This window comes from Peromyscus eremicus, chromosome 17 (genome assembly GCF_949786415.1).
Source record: "Peromyscus eremicus chromosome 17, PerEre_H2_v1, whole genome shotgun sequence".
Taxonomy (NCBI): domain Eukaryota; kingdom Metazoa; phylum Chordata; class Mammalia; order Rodentia; family Cricetidae; genus Peromyscus; species Peromyscus eremicus.
Genome location: NC_081433.1, coordinates 31,901,880 through 31,919,539, shown reverse-complemented (window position 1 = coordinate 31,919,539; position 17,660 = coordinate 31,901,880). Strand labels below are relative to the sequence as shown.

Below are 17,660 nucleotides of genomic sequence, written 5' to 3'. Positions count from 1 at the left end.
TGATATTTCTGTCCAGGAGGCATCCTAACAGCATCAGTCAGTGTCACCCTGTTGTTCATACAGGAGGACAGGTTGCTATGACAATGGGTACACTCAGCGCCACTGCCACGTCGTGTGCTTAGGAGTTTCCAGGCCTTTAATGAAGTTAGAACACTTAGTGTATCAGGGTCCTCTAAAGGAACAGAGCTGATACAGTACACATTAAAGGAGAATTTGCTGGCCTGACTTACACGATGAGCTCAGAGTGGTCTAGCAGTGGCTGCTGGAGAGCCTGAGAACCTGGGAATTGTGCTGGGTGCCTCCTCTGCAGTTCCCTCCTGGTGCCAAAGGCTCCTGGAGAGCCTTTGATCATCAGTCCGCAATGGACGCTTGAAGAAGCTGACTCTAACATCAGAGATAGAATCAGCAGCAGCAATTGAGTAGATAAACTCCCAGCATGAATGAGGGCCAAGCAAGAAAAAGGAAAAAAAAAAAAAAAAAAGGAGAAAGCAGCTTATCCTTGGGTCTGAGCCACTACCAGATGGTGCTGCTGCCGCCCACATTTAGGCAATCAAGCTGATCCCCCAGAGGCATGCCCACAGGCGAGCCTGATGTAGACGGTCATTCATCGAGGCTTTCTTCCCAGATAATTCTAGGTGGTGTCAAGTGGGCAAACTAACCATCACACTTAGCGTGAGGACACTGCCTAGGAAAGCAAGCTTTGCTTTGAGAGCCAGCTCTGCCAGCAGTTTGCTCGGTGACAGCAACGGTTGAGATTTTACCTCTATAAAACAAAGCGTTGGTAGAGCATTTTAAAGCCAGTTGCCACTGTTTTAAATTCCAAGCTATCCCAGTTTGTAGTTTTATCTTGAATGCTTTATTCTAAGTGTTTCAAGGTTTCCTCTCCCTCCACCCCACCCCCTTCTTTACTCTGTAGATGTTTTTCTAGAAAGTTATTTCATCTGACTAGCTTGTCGTGAATGTTTTCTGAACATGAGGATGTCTTAAAAACACCTAGACACTGTAATCCAAGCCAATGAGCCATAGTAGGCTGCCAGAGCAGGGACTTGGGATTAAATTTGGCCCCAAGTTAATTTTGAGCTGTGATGTCACCTCCCAAACAAGTAATAAACCATACCTTAGGACAGTGAGTGGGGATGGAATTAGCTGGCCACTATGTTCAGTGATTAAATGCCTTTGTGGGTCTTACCCTTTAATCTCTCAACTGATCAGTTTGTGAGAGTGAAGATTGGGAGACCAGCAGGACCGAAGTGTCCCTCAACCCGCGCAGGGAGGTTTCCTGTCATTATTTCTTCTGATGTGCTACCGAGCCTTGCTGCACGGCCTCTTCACACATCACGTCAGCTCGCCACGACGGTTCCCCTTACTCAGTCTTTTGACGGCATCCTGGATCAGGAATATGCCTTAGGAAGTGAGGGAATTTACTTATTCATTTGTTTTATGACTCTAACCCTTGTTTACCCCAAGGTGGACAACAACACAGCATTGGTTGACAAACTGAAGCGATTCCAGCAGGAAAACGAGGAATTAAAAGCTCGAATGGACAAACACATGGCAATTTCGAGGTAAAACTACAAGAGTCTATCTTCCCTTCTCTCATGCTCGAGCATCGGCTGTTCCCTTCTGGACATGCTCTACTGGCTACCTCCCGGGCAGCGAGTGAAGCAGATAGAGAGGCACTGGTTTCCCTCTGAAAGTAGCAGTTTAGGCTTCTACCAAAGTGGCCTAGACCGTCTCCCCGACCTGGAGCTCACAAACCCGTAGTGATGGTTTTCAGAGAGGGAGCGATCACAAACAAATGTGAACAGAAAACAGCCCTTGCATTAAGACAGGAGTGAAACAAGCCAAAGCCTTGTGCAAGTGCCCCACCTCCTCCTGGGAAATTGCTCAAAAACTAGAGCTGCCAATTATTACTAATAGGATTATTTATTTGGGTCAGGCTTACGCTTCTGGTATTTGGGAGTTTTATTTTCCTTTTTGTAGTGCATAGACCTGAGCCAGGGACCTCACACACGTTAGGCAGGCTCTCTACCACCCAGCTGTTTGCTTCCCTGCAGTATTTGGGTTTTTTGGCTTTAAAAAACCTATGACCCCGGGCTAGATCCTATTCTCCCAGAGTAGGTTTCTTGCACCTTTGTGTTTAAACTGGAAGAGTTGCTTTTTGACTTGGATTCCACATGGCCTTTGGGTTTTTATTTTCAAGGCAACTTTCCACGGAGCAGGCAGCCCTGCAGGAGTCCCTGGAGAAGGAATCAAAGGTCAACAAGAGACTATCCATGGAGAACGAGGAACTGCTGTGGAAGCTGCACAACGGGGACCTGTGCAGCCCCAAGAGATCCCCCACGTCCTCGGCCATCCCTTTCCAGTCCCCCAGGAATTCTGGGTCCTTCTCCAGCCCCAGCATCTCACCCAGATGACGCTTCCTGAAGGCGGGAGAGTCTCTGCAGGCGCCGAGGTGGTGGTTCTGCAGGACTGACCCTCTCTCTCTCGTGGGAAGAAGAGCTGAATTCGCTTTCTGGACTTTCCACAGGATAACTGGAAAGCAGCCACCACCCTATCGGCTACTTACGAGTCGGGAGCTGCGGAGGATGACTTTTTAACGTGGTCCAAAAGCCTCCTCCAAAAATAGATTTTTTTGGAATTGATGTGGACGTAGTTGCACAAAGCACTTAAGGACGAGGGAACCTTGTTCTTTTGCCTTCCTTCACCTAAGCATAAGGGGAAACTCTCAGGGGCCTATCAAGATAAAGATTTATAACCTTTATAATACTCTTCACCAGAGACACCTTCTTGTGATTTTTTTTTTCCCAGTCTGACTGTGGGCGGAGGTATGTGTGATCGAAATGGGTGTGTCACGTGACTGTCACAGTCCTCTCTGCTGTGTATTAAAAGCCAACGGCTGACGATGGCTGGTCCTGTATTAATCAAGTTGTGATCGGTGTACACGTGTCAACGAAAGCCATAGAAGAGAAAGCAGTGGTTGCTTGTGTGACTACCAACTCCTCTGAGCACTGTGACATGGCAGGGCTTGGCTATGACAGGAAAAACCTTTTGGTTTGTTGATGTCTGTACATTTCTGTTAGCTTTTCAGTGTTCAGTTTTGTCAGTTGAAACCAGTTTGATTTTTTTTTTTCCCTGTAGATTTTTATGAGTCTAACTACTATACTCCGATCCATTTTCTCAGGCTACGAGCTAATTTTTCTAAACCCACACCTGTATAAAGAAGAAGGGGGCAGTACCCATGGTTGTTTCTGCCTTATTTTCACCTTGAATCTAAGCTATCTTCAGAGGTAAACCTTCATCTTCTCTCCCCATTATCTGCGTCCACCTTGTCCTTCCTCTACCTAGGGCCACAGACGCAAGCCTTCTACCTCTTTCCCCGATACAGAGTGCTTTTCCGGAGCCAGCTTATCTTTGAGGTGCTGATCCAATAAGCTACCACCCGGATCGGAGAGTACAAAGTTTGGAAATCCTTAGGGAAGTCAGTAAAGATGGCCTTCAGCAGGTACTAACGGCCAGAAGCACCTCGTGAAACCAACACTTCCTGTTTAGTAGATCAAGAGTCCGAGCGGTAATGCTGACATGAGGGCCCCTTGGGGCGGTCCTCCTGTCATTGGAATGTATCAGAAAGGCGACCAAAGAGTGGGAAATGTGGCTTATGCAACTCCTTCACAGTGCATTTGAATTCCCAAAATTTCATTTACCCCCTCCCCAGGCTAAGACTTGGTGAAAGGTAGAAGGATCGCTGTGGCTGCTCACCCCTACTTCCCAGCTTTTGTCGGCATTGTGATGTCAGTATTTACTAACCCATGTCCAGTGGCTGATCCAATAACCCTAGAGTTAGGACAGACTCAGAATACTAGAGGTGGATATTAGCGTCATCATGGGCCTGTACACTGCGTAGCTCATGGATATTCATGCCGCATGCTTTTTATTAATGGTTGTGTTGAATGAAGTCTCTAATCTCCAATAGTTTATGATGTATGTAGCCTTCCATGTTTGCTTCTGATAAATAGAATGTAGCTTCACTGCCACCTCCTGGAATCTCTCTGCACCCAGTCCTGAGTTGTGCCCAATGACATTAGCCAGAGTTGGGTTTATCATTTTTGCTGTAGTTACAGTCAAAGTTCATGCGATTCCCTGTCCTCCTCCATACCATTTAGGTGTCTGGAAAGTCAATATTACAGCAGTTAAAAATACCTTTCAGAGGTTAGAAGACAAGAGAGAAGATAGGAAACAAAAGAGCTTTTACGTTTTGTTTTTAAACAATGTTTTTCGTAGGACACAAAACTTGACACATCGTAAAAAAAATGTGGATGTGTGAACATCTGTAGTTTATAGTGATGGAAAGTGTATTTTACTTTGATCAAATAAATAATGCTGAAATATTCAATGAGAATGGCAGCCTCACTCTTGAAAGCATTAGGTTATGTTCTATACACCCTTCTCATTAGTTAAGACAGTTCCCCATGCTATTTTACAGAACTCCCAACCCTGTAAATTTGTTGTGGGCTGAAATGAGTTTGCAGAGCTTGAGTTCAAGGTTAAGATTTTCCAAATTCAAATACTGAATTTTGGTTAGTTTAAATAATTCCTACTGTATGGCAAAAGAAAATTGGAACAGCTGTGGTCTTAAGTACTTCTGAAGACAGGTCTAGCTAAAGTTGAATCTTTCTTAACCTGTTCATCTATGTTGTGTGAAAGGCTAAATTGTTTAAGGAATTTAAAAATTAGTACTTTCAGTGTGTCAATTTAATGTAAAAATGTGATTTTTGATACCTTTATGAATGAACTCCTATTAGCTTTGATAAAGTGACATATCCAAGCATTTGAATCTCGAGTTGTTGCTTGTGAGGAAGCAGTTGAACTTGGTTCAAACAGAATACAAGGTAGTAACACAAAAATTGCTGTCAGGTCCTTCTGGATGCACAACAAACAGCTCATCTTTTTTTTTTTTTATAAAATCTTGCTCATTTAATAGAAATGATTATACAAAGTTGTTGACATGTTTTCTTGGTATAAAAATTAGAAACATGGCTGTAAGTAATCAAAATACAAAGTTAACACTTCTATTAATAGACTGACTTCCTTTTAATTTGGATGTCTGACCCACAGGTTGGCCCTTGGTATTGGCCTCCCACAAAGCACTCATCTCAAATGTTGTGTATACAGATAGCTTCCCCATCGGTTCATTATACTTCATTTCCCAAGTCAGGAAAACTCAACAGTGGTAGCTACTGTAGTCTGCCCTCGGAGATTCTGAGCCATGCATATGTAATAGCCTGCATCAATGGTCTCAAAGTCTTCAATGGTAATGACACTCTGGGAGATTCTTGTGGTGTGCCCCAGTCCTCTGTGGATCAGTCTCCAGGTGTCTTGAATGGTCACAGGCCTTTCGTCCTGTTTAAAGATGGTACACAGACTGAAGCCAGAGGGACAAGCTGCTTTACTCCGCTCCCATCCACCCAACCCATTCTCAAATACAAAGCACATGCTCCCTGAAGACTAGTTTGTATGCTGAGCTTATTGGCTTTTTCTTTTTTTTAAACTGTATACTCGTTCAAGGCTGCATTTTTTTTTTTCTCTCCAAGTGGGGTCTTGAATTTCAGGATGCTGTTCCGTGATTTCTTTCTGCTCTTTAGAGATGTGGAATGGATTATTTGGGGCCTCTAAGGGGAACTGGTCTTAAGCATAAATACATAGGCAGAATTTTTTTCATTGTATCATCACATTGCCTACTGTCACTGCCAAGTGTTCTTATTCATGGAATTTAAGGTCAAAAGCCCAAAGGACTGGCTGTGCAGGTACAGAAGAATTCCCTGTGCCTCTGATTTGGGAGAGGCAGGAACGCGATTTGGCTAGTGTTCCTTGAGACTACAGAGGGGAGGCAAGCTGTAACAAGGAAAGGTAAGATCATGCTCTAGACAACATGAATGCCTATTCTAGAAGAGTGTCACCTTTAAGATCCGTTTCAGGCAGCTACAGTGATATAAGAACAGTGTTTTCTAAATTCACTCAATAAAGATAATCATAATATTACCAACTTAACAGTTTTCCTCATAATAAAATAACAGCAACATAAAAGGTCATTCTATTGGAAAGCAAGAATGTCTAAGTGTGACAATGTATTTAAAAAAGAAACAACCTAGCATCAGGTTGTAGTCTCTGGGGACCATTATTTTCCACTCCTCACAGGCTTTGCGCAGAGCATTGGCTACCTAGTGTATCTTGGGAGACGACATCTCTCTGGCAACAAAGTTGGTAGCAACTTTCGCAGTGAGCCAACCCTGCACCAAGGCTGAGGACACCGCCCGTCCTTTTATAGAAGTCTATTTTTAAGTGGTGCTGACCTCACTGCACCTTGTAAATGGGGCCTATGTTTATATGCCCACTCGGAGACTGTCTGCTCGCCAATTCCACAGGCCTTGTGTGAGGATTCATGGCTCGCTGTTGCTACCCTTTCTCCCACCCACAGCTCTGAAGCTTCATGCAGTGTGAAGGATTCCTGGAGGGGGGTAGAGTGGCCCAAAGTGGACCTAGATGATGAGAGTGAAGTTCAGAAGTAGTCTGCCCCTTTCATGCCACCATCTGGGTAGGAGCAATGAAAAATTACATGTCAAAAGGCATCTTGAATGAATTACCAAATAGAGTCATGCACTTTCTTTTTCTGGAAAACAGTGTATTTTGAAACAGACTGGAACATCTTAGGCAAACATTCTCTGGTTATCACCTAGTCCTAAACCGTGCACTTAAAGCATGGTCTCTCACCAAGTGATGGAAACTAAAGGTACTGGCTGAGGCTGGGGCGTGGCACTTACCTTCTGCCCAGGAAAGATCCACCTGAATTCCACCTCAACATCAGGCTCCCCTAGGACAGTGCAGAGCACACTGATGTCATCCCCGCCGTTCACTTTGTTGGAGGAGGCCAAGATGGTGGTTGATGGAGGACCACTGGGAACTGGAAGCAAACAGGAAGAAAGAATCCTGAGATCCATAACTCTGATGTTCAAGAAAAGCATACACTCTCTTTGAAGAGAGGAAACCTGCCTTTTCTATGGCTTCAGGGGGCCAACACTAGCATACACCCCCTAAGATTGCTTTAGAAGCTGCCTCTGCCTCTCTCTACCTTGGTAGTCCAGAAGAGGGGTAGTCATCCAGAATCCAAGCTCCCCAGCCCCATGCTTGTGGCTGGTGAAGGAGCTAACAAGTTGACCAGGGTCATGTGAAAGATACAAAGGGTGTGGTGGTGGTGGGGCGGGAAACGATACTTGTGGAAAGGGTAAGTGAAGGCAGTCTGGCTGGGTGGAGGTGGGCAAACAAGTATGTGACACCCATCCTCTGAAGAGTGCCAAATATCCCCATGAGACATATTTGCAGGATAAGTCAGGTGCTACCTGTGTTGGCAGGATCCTTATGTCATAACATCTCAGAAATTTTTCTTTGTTATGGTGGTCACTCAAGGAGTAATTTTCATGGCAGCCTTAAGCAAAGAGATATGCTAGGACCTAGGACCACAGGAGCAAGCCAGACAGATGGACTGAGCTCTTAGAGCCTACACCCCAGCAGAGTGTGCAGACACCACGTGGGCAACTGTAATGCTTCACTGAAAATAGACCAGAGTGAGCTGCAAGCTAGCCTAGGCAGAGACAGGCAGGCGGTTGAACTGAAGTCCCAGCACCAAGCTTAAAAGACATAGGTAGGATTCATGAGCAGTCTGTAAGGTAAGACGAGGTGGGCCTCGCATGGCTGGCTTCACAGCTCTGGCCCATCAGGACTTTGTGTATCTATAGGCAAGAACTTGCTAAATGTATGGATTGAAACTGTAGTCAGCAACCATACAGAAAACGATTAGAAAACAAGGTGGGCATATGGGAGAAAGGTATTCTTATTATTAGCCAGAGATGATATTTTGAGTCATTGGATCAGGGATAAAAACAGGAAGATCTGAAAGGGCTGTAATGAAGGGCAGGAGGAGGACAGGCTAGACTTGTGTTGTGGCCATTCACACTAGCTAGGCAAATGAACAACTCTCCCTGAGGTGGAGGGCACAGGTGAACCATGCACACAGGGTAATGTTGAGCCCACTGATGGGCATGGATTGGGATGTTGAGGGTCCTCTGGATCATCTGAGTACAAATGCTACTTGGACACATGGTTCTTACCTCATAGACCTGGAGCACACATGCACATTTAGGAAATAAATTGTTAGTGCACAGCTATGGGTATAGATGAGCAGTTCCACAAAGAGAGCAAAGAAAGGTCACCTTAGATACTCCCATGCTGGGAGATGTCTTTCTGTATGCTGTGAATATGTGTTGCTCTGATTGGTTGATAAATAAAGCTGCATTGGCCTATGGCAGAGCAGGATAAGTACATTTGAACTGAAGACAAGGTGAAGGGTGGAGTCAGGGCAGGTGGATGAGGGGACACCAGTCAGATGCCCAAGGTGCAACAAGATGACAAGATGCCCACAAACCAGCAATGCCACAGCCACATGACAACATACAGATTAATAGAAATTGGTTAAGTAATATAAGCCTCTGTATTTATCAGAGGAGTTACAGTCCAAGAGGAATCACCCCCTTTCCTCCATTTTGGGGAACAGAGTGAGGCACTCTCTACAGGAAGTCACGGAAGGGCAGTGTTATATGGTTGTATAGAAGATCTGCTCATTAGTCCATCCCTGTGCCATCAGAAAAGCCTTGGAACAGGTGTGAGAGTGGTAGGCTGAAGGAGGAGAGCCTGTGTTGGGAGCTGTGGATGAGACCTTATAATCTCTACATCCCACCAGTTGTGGCTGTCTACGTGTTCATGGTGCAACTGATAGAGTGGAATGTAGGTGTCTGGTGAACAGGCCAAAGACTTCAGGTAGACACTGATGTCACCCTGAAAATGCAATGACAAGAAAGACAGATGTTAAAGGAATGGCAGGGAGTGACAGGGAAGGGAATGAGAAAGCCAGTGGAACCAGAGCCAGCACAGTGGAGGAGCAGAGGTCCCTCAGAGAGTGACAGAACAAGGGACGGAAGTAGAACTGGGCACAAACAGACTACCATCCTCAAGGTGGGAAGTGGATGATGATGCTAGGAGATACTTGGTTAAGACAGAAAGGCTGATGAGTCCTAAGGGGAGACTGGGGATACAAGGGACTTGCCAATCAAATACAGAGGTGGGAAGGATCTGGAGTACGGTACAGAGGAAATGGGTCAAGGGAGCCACATGCTCTAGAAATGCCGTAGAGAAGCCTGTAGAACACCATCCTATGTCTTTGTATTTTCCTCCCAACCAGCAGGCAGCACGGGTCTCGCTCGGGGGAAGAAGGCAGACTGACTTACCCTCTACGTAGAGCAGCTGATACTTGACAGAGATCTGAGACTTGCCCCCAGCTTCAGCTTTGCAGTAGACCACACCCTGGTGGTCAGAATGAGGCTGCAGGTAGACAAAGCCTCTCTTCATGTCATAGATAATGTCGGTTCCATTGGTGGGGATTTCTTTGGCGGGAAACTCTCTGTGGAGCGTGACTTTGGCTGACACCACTGTCACTCGACAAGGAACCACGGCCTGTCTGTCCGGGTTCAGGTAGACAACATCAAAGTAACTGGGAGAAGGTACAAACAGCTCTCCTTTTTCTGCAGAGAAGACACAGGCTTAATGACTCAAAAGAAATGCAGTGAGGTTGCCTCCAAGATTCTTAAAACCGGCACAAAGATGTAACCACCCTGACAATGTACTCAGCACACTGGGTCTCTAAGAGAAGGTTGGGTTTGAAAAAAAACAGGGAGGGAATTGTTTGCATCCTGCTATAATTTAGACATTGACTGTCCCCTAGAGGCCCTTGAGTTAAAGACTTGGCTATTGAAAGTTCCTGGGGGGCTTTAGGTCAGCAGAGATGTGCTCTTGAAGATTTGTAAGACATCAGCCTTTTCTCTCTACCTGATTCCTGATGATGAAACCTGCCTCAACACAGGACCGAAGACATGAGGTCAATTGACCATGGACATGAACCTCCAAAACTTTCTCTTAATTGTCTTAGGTATTTTATCATAGTGTTGGAAGGGTAACTTTATCTACTGTCCCTATGTCCTCAAAGGAAACAAAAAAAAGTCATTTCAACTCACATCAGAACCATGGATCACGCTGATAAAGCAAGAAAGGAGACCAATTTCCTTAAGTTAAAAATAAATTTTTTAAAAAGATTTTACTTTCATTATTTCTGTAGCTGTGTGTGGGAATTACATGTGTGTGAGTGCCTGTGGAGGCCAGAAGAAAATGTTGGATACCCCTGGGGCTGTAGTCTCTCCAGCAGTTGTGGGCCCCCTTATATGGGTACTTCATCTAAACTCAAATCCTGTGAAGGAACAGCAAGTGATTTTAGTGGCTGAGCCATCTTTCTAGCCCCAGGAGAAACATTCATAAGACCTTGAAACACTCTGTGCTTCTGTGTGGAAAATGAGCCTCATCACCAAGGGCTTCTGTTCAGGGGGCATTCTTATACAGGGGAGGTATATTCTGAAAGGACCAAATAACAATATCACTGTGTCCTCAGGGTCCTCACACCCAACGCGGAAGATAGAATGTATGCCAAGGCTAATGGAGAGGGCTGGGTTAGGGACAGAGGGAAACCTGCTGGTCTCAGGGATGGCTTCTACTTGGGTACCATGTAGCTGGCGACTTCCACCCATTATTTTATACATACATACATACACACACACACACCCTCAGCAATGCCACCTTTCAGATGCTTTAAACCCTCCATGACATTTCCATCTCACAGAAAGTAGACAGGTGAGAACTAGCTGAGTCACAACATCCCTAGGACAGCAAAAGGATTTTTGGGTGGGGCTTTTGGGGCACATGTGTATGTTGTTTGTTTGATTTGGCTTGACACATTAAATCCTTTGTTTTCTGGATTGCTCTGTAGAGGGGTATTGTAGTAATTGCTGGGAGAACTCTCTGGGGCTAATCACATAACAGTTGTGAAATTGTTTCCTGTGCAATGTTCTGAAGCAGGCAAATATTCTTGGCTTTCTCTTTCACTAGCTTTCTGTGTCGCCATTGTATGATAATTTAGGTTGGGCGTAGGATTCCTGGAAACATCAAAGGCCTTCAGGGGCAGGAGTTCTTTGGTTCCAAGGACCAAGTTCAGGAACTTGGAAGTGTTTCTATGGGAAAGACTGTGTCATAGCTCAAAAGGTCTCCCTCACTGCTAGGCTCTATACTAACCAGACTGGGTGATTTTGTTACTTTGTAAATCGACTTTCTTAGGCCAGGGGTAATGTGTCCAATATCCCTGTTCAGACACAAAGTCTACATAGCCTTGGGTGTGTTAATTAATCCAGTTGTGCTTTAAACCCTGGCTTTGTAAAGAGTAGATAATAATAAAGACATCTTTTGAGTGATTGAGAATGTGCCTCAGTGGTAGGGCATTTGTCTGGGATGTTAGAAGGCCTACATTTAGTCTCCACCACTGCAAGAAAATAAAGATTTTTTTTTTTAGCTTAACAGAATTTTATAACTGTAAGATTGTGGAGGCAACTTGTGTTGTAAGGTTTTACTGAGTGAGTTATCTGCTCTACTTAGCAAAGGCAGTAGAATCAGTGGACAACTGGAATTTTGGAATGCAAAAATAGTCATATGTCTTGTAATAAATACACACTTTGCAATAAATGAATCCATCAGTTGCTTTAAAAATATTTGCAAAGTAGGGTATGGCTCAATGCTGAAGATGTGAAAGGCCCTAGCTTCAATACTCAATATCATGTGTAAGCATGCGCGCGCACGCACACACACACAGCAGTAGATTCCATCTGTAAAAAGAAATGTGTTGAGGTTCCTTTAAAAAATTATAGAGTACATTCCCCTACAAATACACTTGTATCTACTCATGTACCATATTGCTTTAAAAACTAAACATATGGGTTTTTATATTTTTAAAAGTCAAAGCTAATAGCCTATAAACTAAAATACAAATTACAGCAACACTCAGTATCTAGTAAAGTACTTATTAATGTGGTCTCCACATATGAAAATCATTGCCCAAGTATTTCCCATTGAGAAAGCCCTCCCACTGGTACAGCGTTCCCCTTGATCTGTCTGGGTGGTGGTTACATATGTCTGCTCCTTTGAGGACAGTTTATTGAGCTGTCTACTTAGGATCTGAATTCTTTCCTTTATGTATGTTATACTTCAATGTTGAGGAGAGGGGAAGAGAGAACAGGAACCCGCCTCCTGGATAAGAGGAAATAAATGTGGCAGTTATTCAAACATTACACAGATTAACAACAGGCAGCAAGCACCCTGAAAAAAAAAATTCAGTGTTTGCCATCAAACTCCAGGAAACACACAAACATAGCAAATGGCAGATGCTTCTCCATGTGGGGAGCTGAGAAGCATATGTTCTGAGGGAGTCCTGTGCCAGCAGCAGGAACCACAGCTTCTGTGGCAGCCCATCTTGGTTTTCCAAAGCCACCCACACTTCAAAAGACAAAGTGCCAAACCCTGTACTGAAAGTCTTCCTGGACTTTGGGTGTGTTGAGTAAAAGAACAACAAAATGATATCACCTCCCTCCTCCTCCTCCTCCTTCCCTCCCTTTTAATTCCCCCCTTCCCTTTGACAGGTTCTTCTGTAAGCCCAGGCTGGTCCTTGGATTCACTATGTAGCTAAGGATGATGCTGAACCTCTGATCCTTCCACTTTTTTCTCCTGAGCACTGGGATGAAAGGCATGCACCACCACACCTGATTGTATATTGTGCTGGGCTAGAACCCAGACCTTTGTGCATGCTAGGCAAACACTTTATCCACTGAGCTATATTCCCAGTCCTGACTTAAGTTTGCTTAAAGTTGAAGCTGACATGGTTATCTTTGTTTTGGTTCACAAGAGGACTTTAGGAAGTAAAGAAGATCCACTTAGAAAACTCCAAAGAGCACTCTTAAACCCTAACCTATCAACCCATAACAGCTCCAGTGAAGTCTTCAAATCAAAACCTAATACTTTGGGAAGACACACTAGTGCTGATCTTGGCAAAGAATGTTCATCTGCAATTTCAACATGTAATCCATCCTTACGTAGAATAAGAAGCTGTTAGTCATCTTAATTGTTTGCCTTTTTCACACTTTGCCACATGGCATAATACAAAGACCACACAGATAAGTCTGTGTAGCACATCCCCAAATTAAAATTTTTACAGAACTTCCCACGAACACCCATTAGAAATTCTCTGACAGAGGACACTAGCTAGCAGGGTTGTAACTATCCATCAATCCATCTATTATTTTGTCCATGGAAGGGCTCAAGGATTGTGGATCAGAAAAATGAGTTTGACTCCCTTAATATGCCACCACAAGCCCCAGAACACTGGAATAGTCATCTTGCCCTTTTAAGTCTTTGTATCCATATTGTTTCTAAAACAAACATAATAAAATAGCTTTAATTCCTCTCCTTGGGATGTCATAGGAAATGAGATACCTGTCCTGGAGGACTGGCCCTGCTAATGTATCTTGTTGCCATGGAAGAGCTATTTGAGCAGGAAGGGTAAAATATATGAGCTGTTGCTAATGCATTTATTAATGGACAGGATATAAGATCACTGGGTCATAGGCATAATTCAGTACAGACCTGCAAGGCAGATTGACTCGGGACTCAGACAAATCTCATGAGAGCTTCTTTTCTACTCAGACACTTAAAAAGGGGCTCTGACTCTCCTGAGATGCACTGTACAATAATAGCACCAGTAAATAGTTTGCAAGATTCCTAAACGTTGTTCAAAAGTGACCTTTGAACCTTGCAGAAGAACCTCAACCCCCAATGTTGGAGCTCCTTGAGGTCTGAGGTGGAAGGAGACTGGGAGCCAGTCTGCAACCAAATCACAGACTTTGCCTTGCTGGTGCATTCCTGGCACCACACAGGAGGAGGGGCTCCCCCGTGTGATCCACAGGTGTCCTGGCTCCCCTCATAGTCCCAGATGATGAGACAGAAACTACAAGGATTAGATACTTCAGGAACCCTACTCTGGAGTCTCAGCTCCTGAACAAAATGATATCACCTCCCTCCTCCTCCTCCTTCTCTTCTTCCTTCCCTCCCTTTTAATTCCCCCCTCCCCTTTGACAGGTTCTTCTGTAAGCCCAGGCTGGTTCTTGAACTCACTATGTAGCTAAGGATGATGCTGAACCTCTGATCCTTCCACTTTTTTCTCCTGAGCACTGGAATGAAAGGCATGCACCACCACACCTGATTGTATATTGTGCTGGGCTAGAACCCAGACCTTTGTGCATTTTTCGTACGAAAAAATGTGAGGTGACCTTTAGCAACCCCACCCTGTTGCTATGGAGGTTCCAGAAGGATCTGATCACGGGTCTCTGTACAGCGATGAGCAGCCAACAGCGGCACCATGCGATGGGACTTTGTGACAGTGGAGACACTCCTTCCTATGCAGCCGAGAGGAGAACATTTCAATCCCAATGTCACAACTGAGCAGTCCCACTGAGGCAGGTGTGATTGGAGAGATGAGTTTTAAATTGCATTTAGTTTTAATATGCAGTTATATTTAAGTTGCTATGTGTGTCAAGTGGCTGCCCTTCTGGGCAGTGTAGGCATTGACCCTGTATCAGATAGTTCTGTGTTCAACTCCTTCTGCCTGCTATGGGACTTTAAGGGCTTTCTTAATCTCTCGAAACCTCCTTTCATGTCTAGAAAAGGGACCCTGAAATTATATATATATCATTACCTTCAAAGACCGGCATAATACTTATACTTGGTTGGCACTGTGCCTGAACAATGAAGACTTTTTTTTTAAAATAGTTTACTAGATATTCTGCTAACAGTGGGAACCCCAGTTTGGAGGCAACATCGGCAGTTCAAGGAGTTCTGTTGTGCACCAAACGTGTACCTGTGAAGAGGATGTAGGTGGAGCCTGTCCTGGACTCATCTCTTCTGCAGATGTAGCCATTGCACAGTCGCCCCCAGCAGCTGAATTCACCGGTGTCGGCGGAGGTGGCGTTGACCAGAGTCAGTTGCCCATAGCGCTCATTCTGCTTCACACTGTAATTTCAAGAGAGGTAGGCCATCAGGGCCGCTCAGAGCCCGGCCAGGGGCCCACCAGTCATGGATTTCTGCTTTGTTGCTTCCAGATGTAAATACCCCAGTGACCTGATGTGGCCTCTCAGATGGCAAAATAATCAGAATGTGTTTGGTGGGTGGAGGGAATAGTGTGGGGGAGGGGGTTGGGGGTGGGAGGGAGGAAGAAAATCTTTTCCTAAAAGGAAATAATAAATGATAATTACATTTTTCATCAGATGAAATTCTCTTTGGCCTCAGAGCTGGGGTTTCCTGAAATAAAATCATTGGAGACCTTAGCAATTCAGCCAAAAAAAAGTCTGGGACTGGTACTTGCTTTTTTAAAAGAAACAGGCTGAAAATACAACAACATGAATTGAGAGCATACAGCATTAGCCCAAACCCTAAATCTCTTTTAGCAGTAAAGCATGAGCTTAGAATCTTAGAGATATTATATAATTATATGAAAAATAAAACCTGTTTTCTCTGCTGTGATGTGAGCTCTAGGTAGGGACACACCTCTGAAGAAGTCTTCAGGCCCCTTGGGCTTTCTGGCTTTTACTCAGGCCTCGTCCTACCATTTCTATTTTTATTTTACTCTCATGCTTTTATCTAGTTGACTGATAAGAAGTTCTGAAAATCCCCACTTTCTTCCAGAAATACAGACATTATTATTAAACAGTAACATCTAAACAGTAACACCAGCCAATTATCCTGATAACTACACTGTGACAGAATTCCAGAAACATCATCCTCCTAACGGATGCTCCCCCGTGGCTTAGGAGACTCAGCATGCAATGCCAAAATAAATGGTTTTAATCCAAGTACTCATCTCAGATCTCCAAATGCTTTGCTCCTCTGGGATCCGCATAGCTTTCTGATGGAGTAGAGAACCTCCTGTGTCATCTTGCAACAATATCAGTATGAGCACAACTCTAAATTTAGCCCATACAAATCACCTGGGTGTTGGGTCCTGAACAGGGCCCTGCTCTAGCTCCCCACTGCATGGCTTATTGCACCCACTAGGCCTGTGAAGAGGGGGCTGTACACTCCTACTCCATCACCTCTCTCCTTTAAACTGGACGGAAATCTCCCCTCCCTCAGGAAGCTTCTAATTACAACAGCCTCTCAGAAACTCCCCCACTTTCTCCTAATGAAGTCCTTGCCCCCTTGTTTTTCTGCCCCTCTGATGCCCCTGGCTTCCTGTTATGACATTGGATGCTGACAAGGAAAGACGCAATGACATATTTGTTTCATAGTCCCTAAGAGAGAAAAAAAAAATCTGTGCACAGTACACAGTGTGGATTCCTTAAATACAAGTGAATCGAAACTGGCGCGGCACGCAGCACTGGCAATGGAGACATCTGGAATATCAGGCAGCCAGCTCCCTATTTGCAGACAGTTTAGATATGGAATGTCCACAGAGTCCCACGTATTATAGGCTTAGCCCCCAGCTCATGAGATTTATAGGGAATAATGGAACCCCTAAGCAGTAAGATCTAGTGCGGTTCTCCTTCCTGGTCACTGGTGCCGGAGAAGAGTGAGGCTTTTACCCTTTCTTCTGCTGATTTTATGACTTCCTAGACATGGGAGAAAAGGCTTTAACCCACTGTGTATTGCCACTGTCATATATAACTATGAGTGCCGTGATGTGCCACCATGAGACCAGAGCGATGGGGTCCAACAACCATGAGCTCAAAGTTGAAAAACTGTGAGCCAAAATAATAACCCTTTCTCTTTGGTATTGTCAGAGTAACAAACTCAACAGCAGACCAGAACACAGAGACTCAGGAAAGTGACACTCCTGAGACACACAGTGGGGGACCAGCTAAACAAGTCACCGTAAGTTACTTGTGTACTTAGCATGTAGTAATTAGATAATAAAATGCGTACCAAGCATTTCATGCAACGCGCCCTGCTCAGTGTATCATTCCAATTATTTCTAATTGCATGTAATTGTAGGTTCAGGCCAGCTATTGTGAATACTGCTACAGCAACAGCGAACAACGCCCACCGAGCTCTGGAGAGTGTTAGCGCAGCAAATAAAAACGAGTGGGCTTTAAGGAGATTGCATTAGGACTCAAGAGTTAAAATTCACAACCATGGCTGGGCGGTGGTGGTGCATGTCTTTAATCCCAGCACTCAGGAGGCAGAGGCAGGCGGATCTTGGTGAGTTCGAGGCCAGCCTGGCCTACAGAGCGAGACCCAGGAAAGGTGCAAAACTACACAGAGAAACCCTATCTTGAAAAAATAAAAATAAAAATAAAAAAATAAATAAATAAAATTCACAACCATGAAAAGACTCGGGAATGACCAGCCAGGTTCTCACAGTAAAAATGACATTCTCAAAGGGTGGGTTGAAGGAGTTGAAGGTAGCTTTGAAGAGGAGGTAAGACAAGCTGGGCTTGTATAGGTGCCAGAGGAGGGCAGTAGGACCTGGGGGACAGCAGGCAAAATGTGCTTGCTCCAGGAACATCAAACCACACCAGGATGGCTGAGGGCTTGCTCTGACACATTCGCTACCGGGACCCTCGTGTGCAGTGGGTGGAAAGAAGGTAACAGTCCCTTGGAGATTTCATCCCTTGTTTGCAGAATGAGACAGAGCG

General features: G+C 44.6%; 2 protein-coding genes across 6 annotated transcripts in view; one reads left to right on the top strand and one right to left on the bottom strand.

Annotated features, from left to right (window-relative positions):
- Mtus1 (microtubule associated scaffold protein 1) overlaps positions 1-4,834 on the top strand; it is a 147,202-nt gene extending 142,368 nt beyond the window's left edge. For all 5 annotated transcript variants that reach the window (XM_059245023.1, XM_059245022.1, XM_059245024.1 and 2 more), the window contains 2 exons: positions 1,468-1,565; positions 2,204-4,834. In XM_059245023.1, the coding sequence (XP_059101006.1) occupies positions 1,468-1,565; positions 2,204-2,417 (312 nt within the window). In that variant the 3' untranslated portion in view covers positions 2,418-4,834. The remainder of the gene's footprint in view (positions 1-1,467; positions 1,566-2,203) is intronic.
- A 130-nt stretch (positions 4,835-4,964) lies between these two features.
- Positions 4,965-17,660, bottom strand: part of Pdgfrl (platelet derived growth factor receptor like) — a 60,558-nt gene continuing 47,862 nt past the window's right edge. Inside the window, exons 3-6 of the mRNA XM_059245027.1 lie at positions 14,888-15,039; positions 9,336-9,629; positions 6,819-6,958; positions 4,965-5,400 (exon numbers count right to left, since the gene is read on the bottom strand). Coding sequence (XP_059101010.1) covers positions 5,212-5,400; positions 6,819-6,958; positions 9,336-9,629; positions 14,888-15,039 — 775 coding nt within the window. The 3' untranslated portion in view covers positions 4,965-5,211. The remainder of the gene's footprint in view (positions 5,401-6,818; positions 6,959-9,335; positions 9,630-14,887; positions 15,040-17,660) is intronic.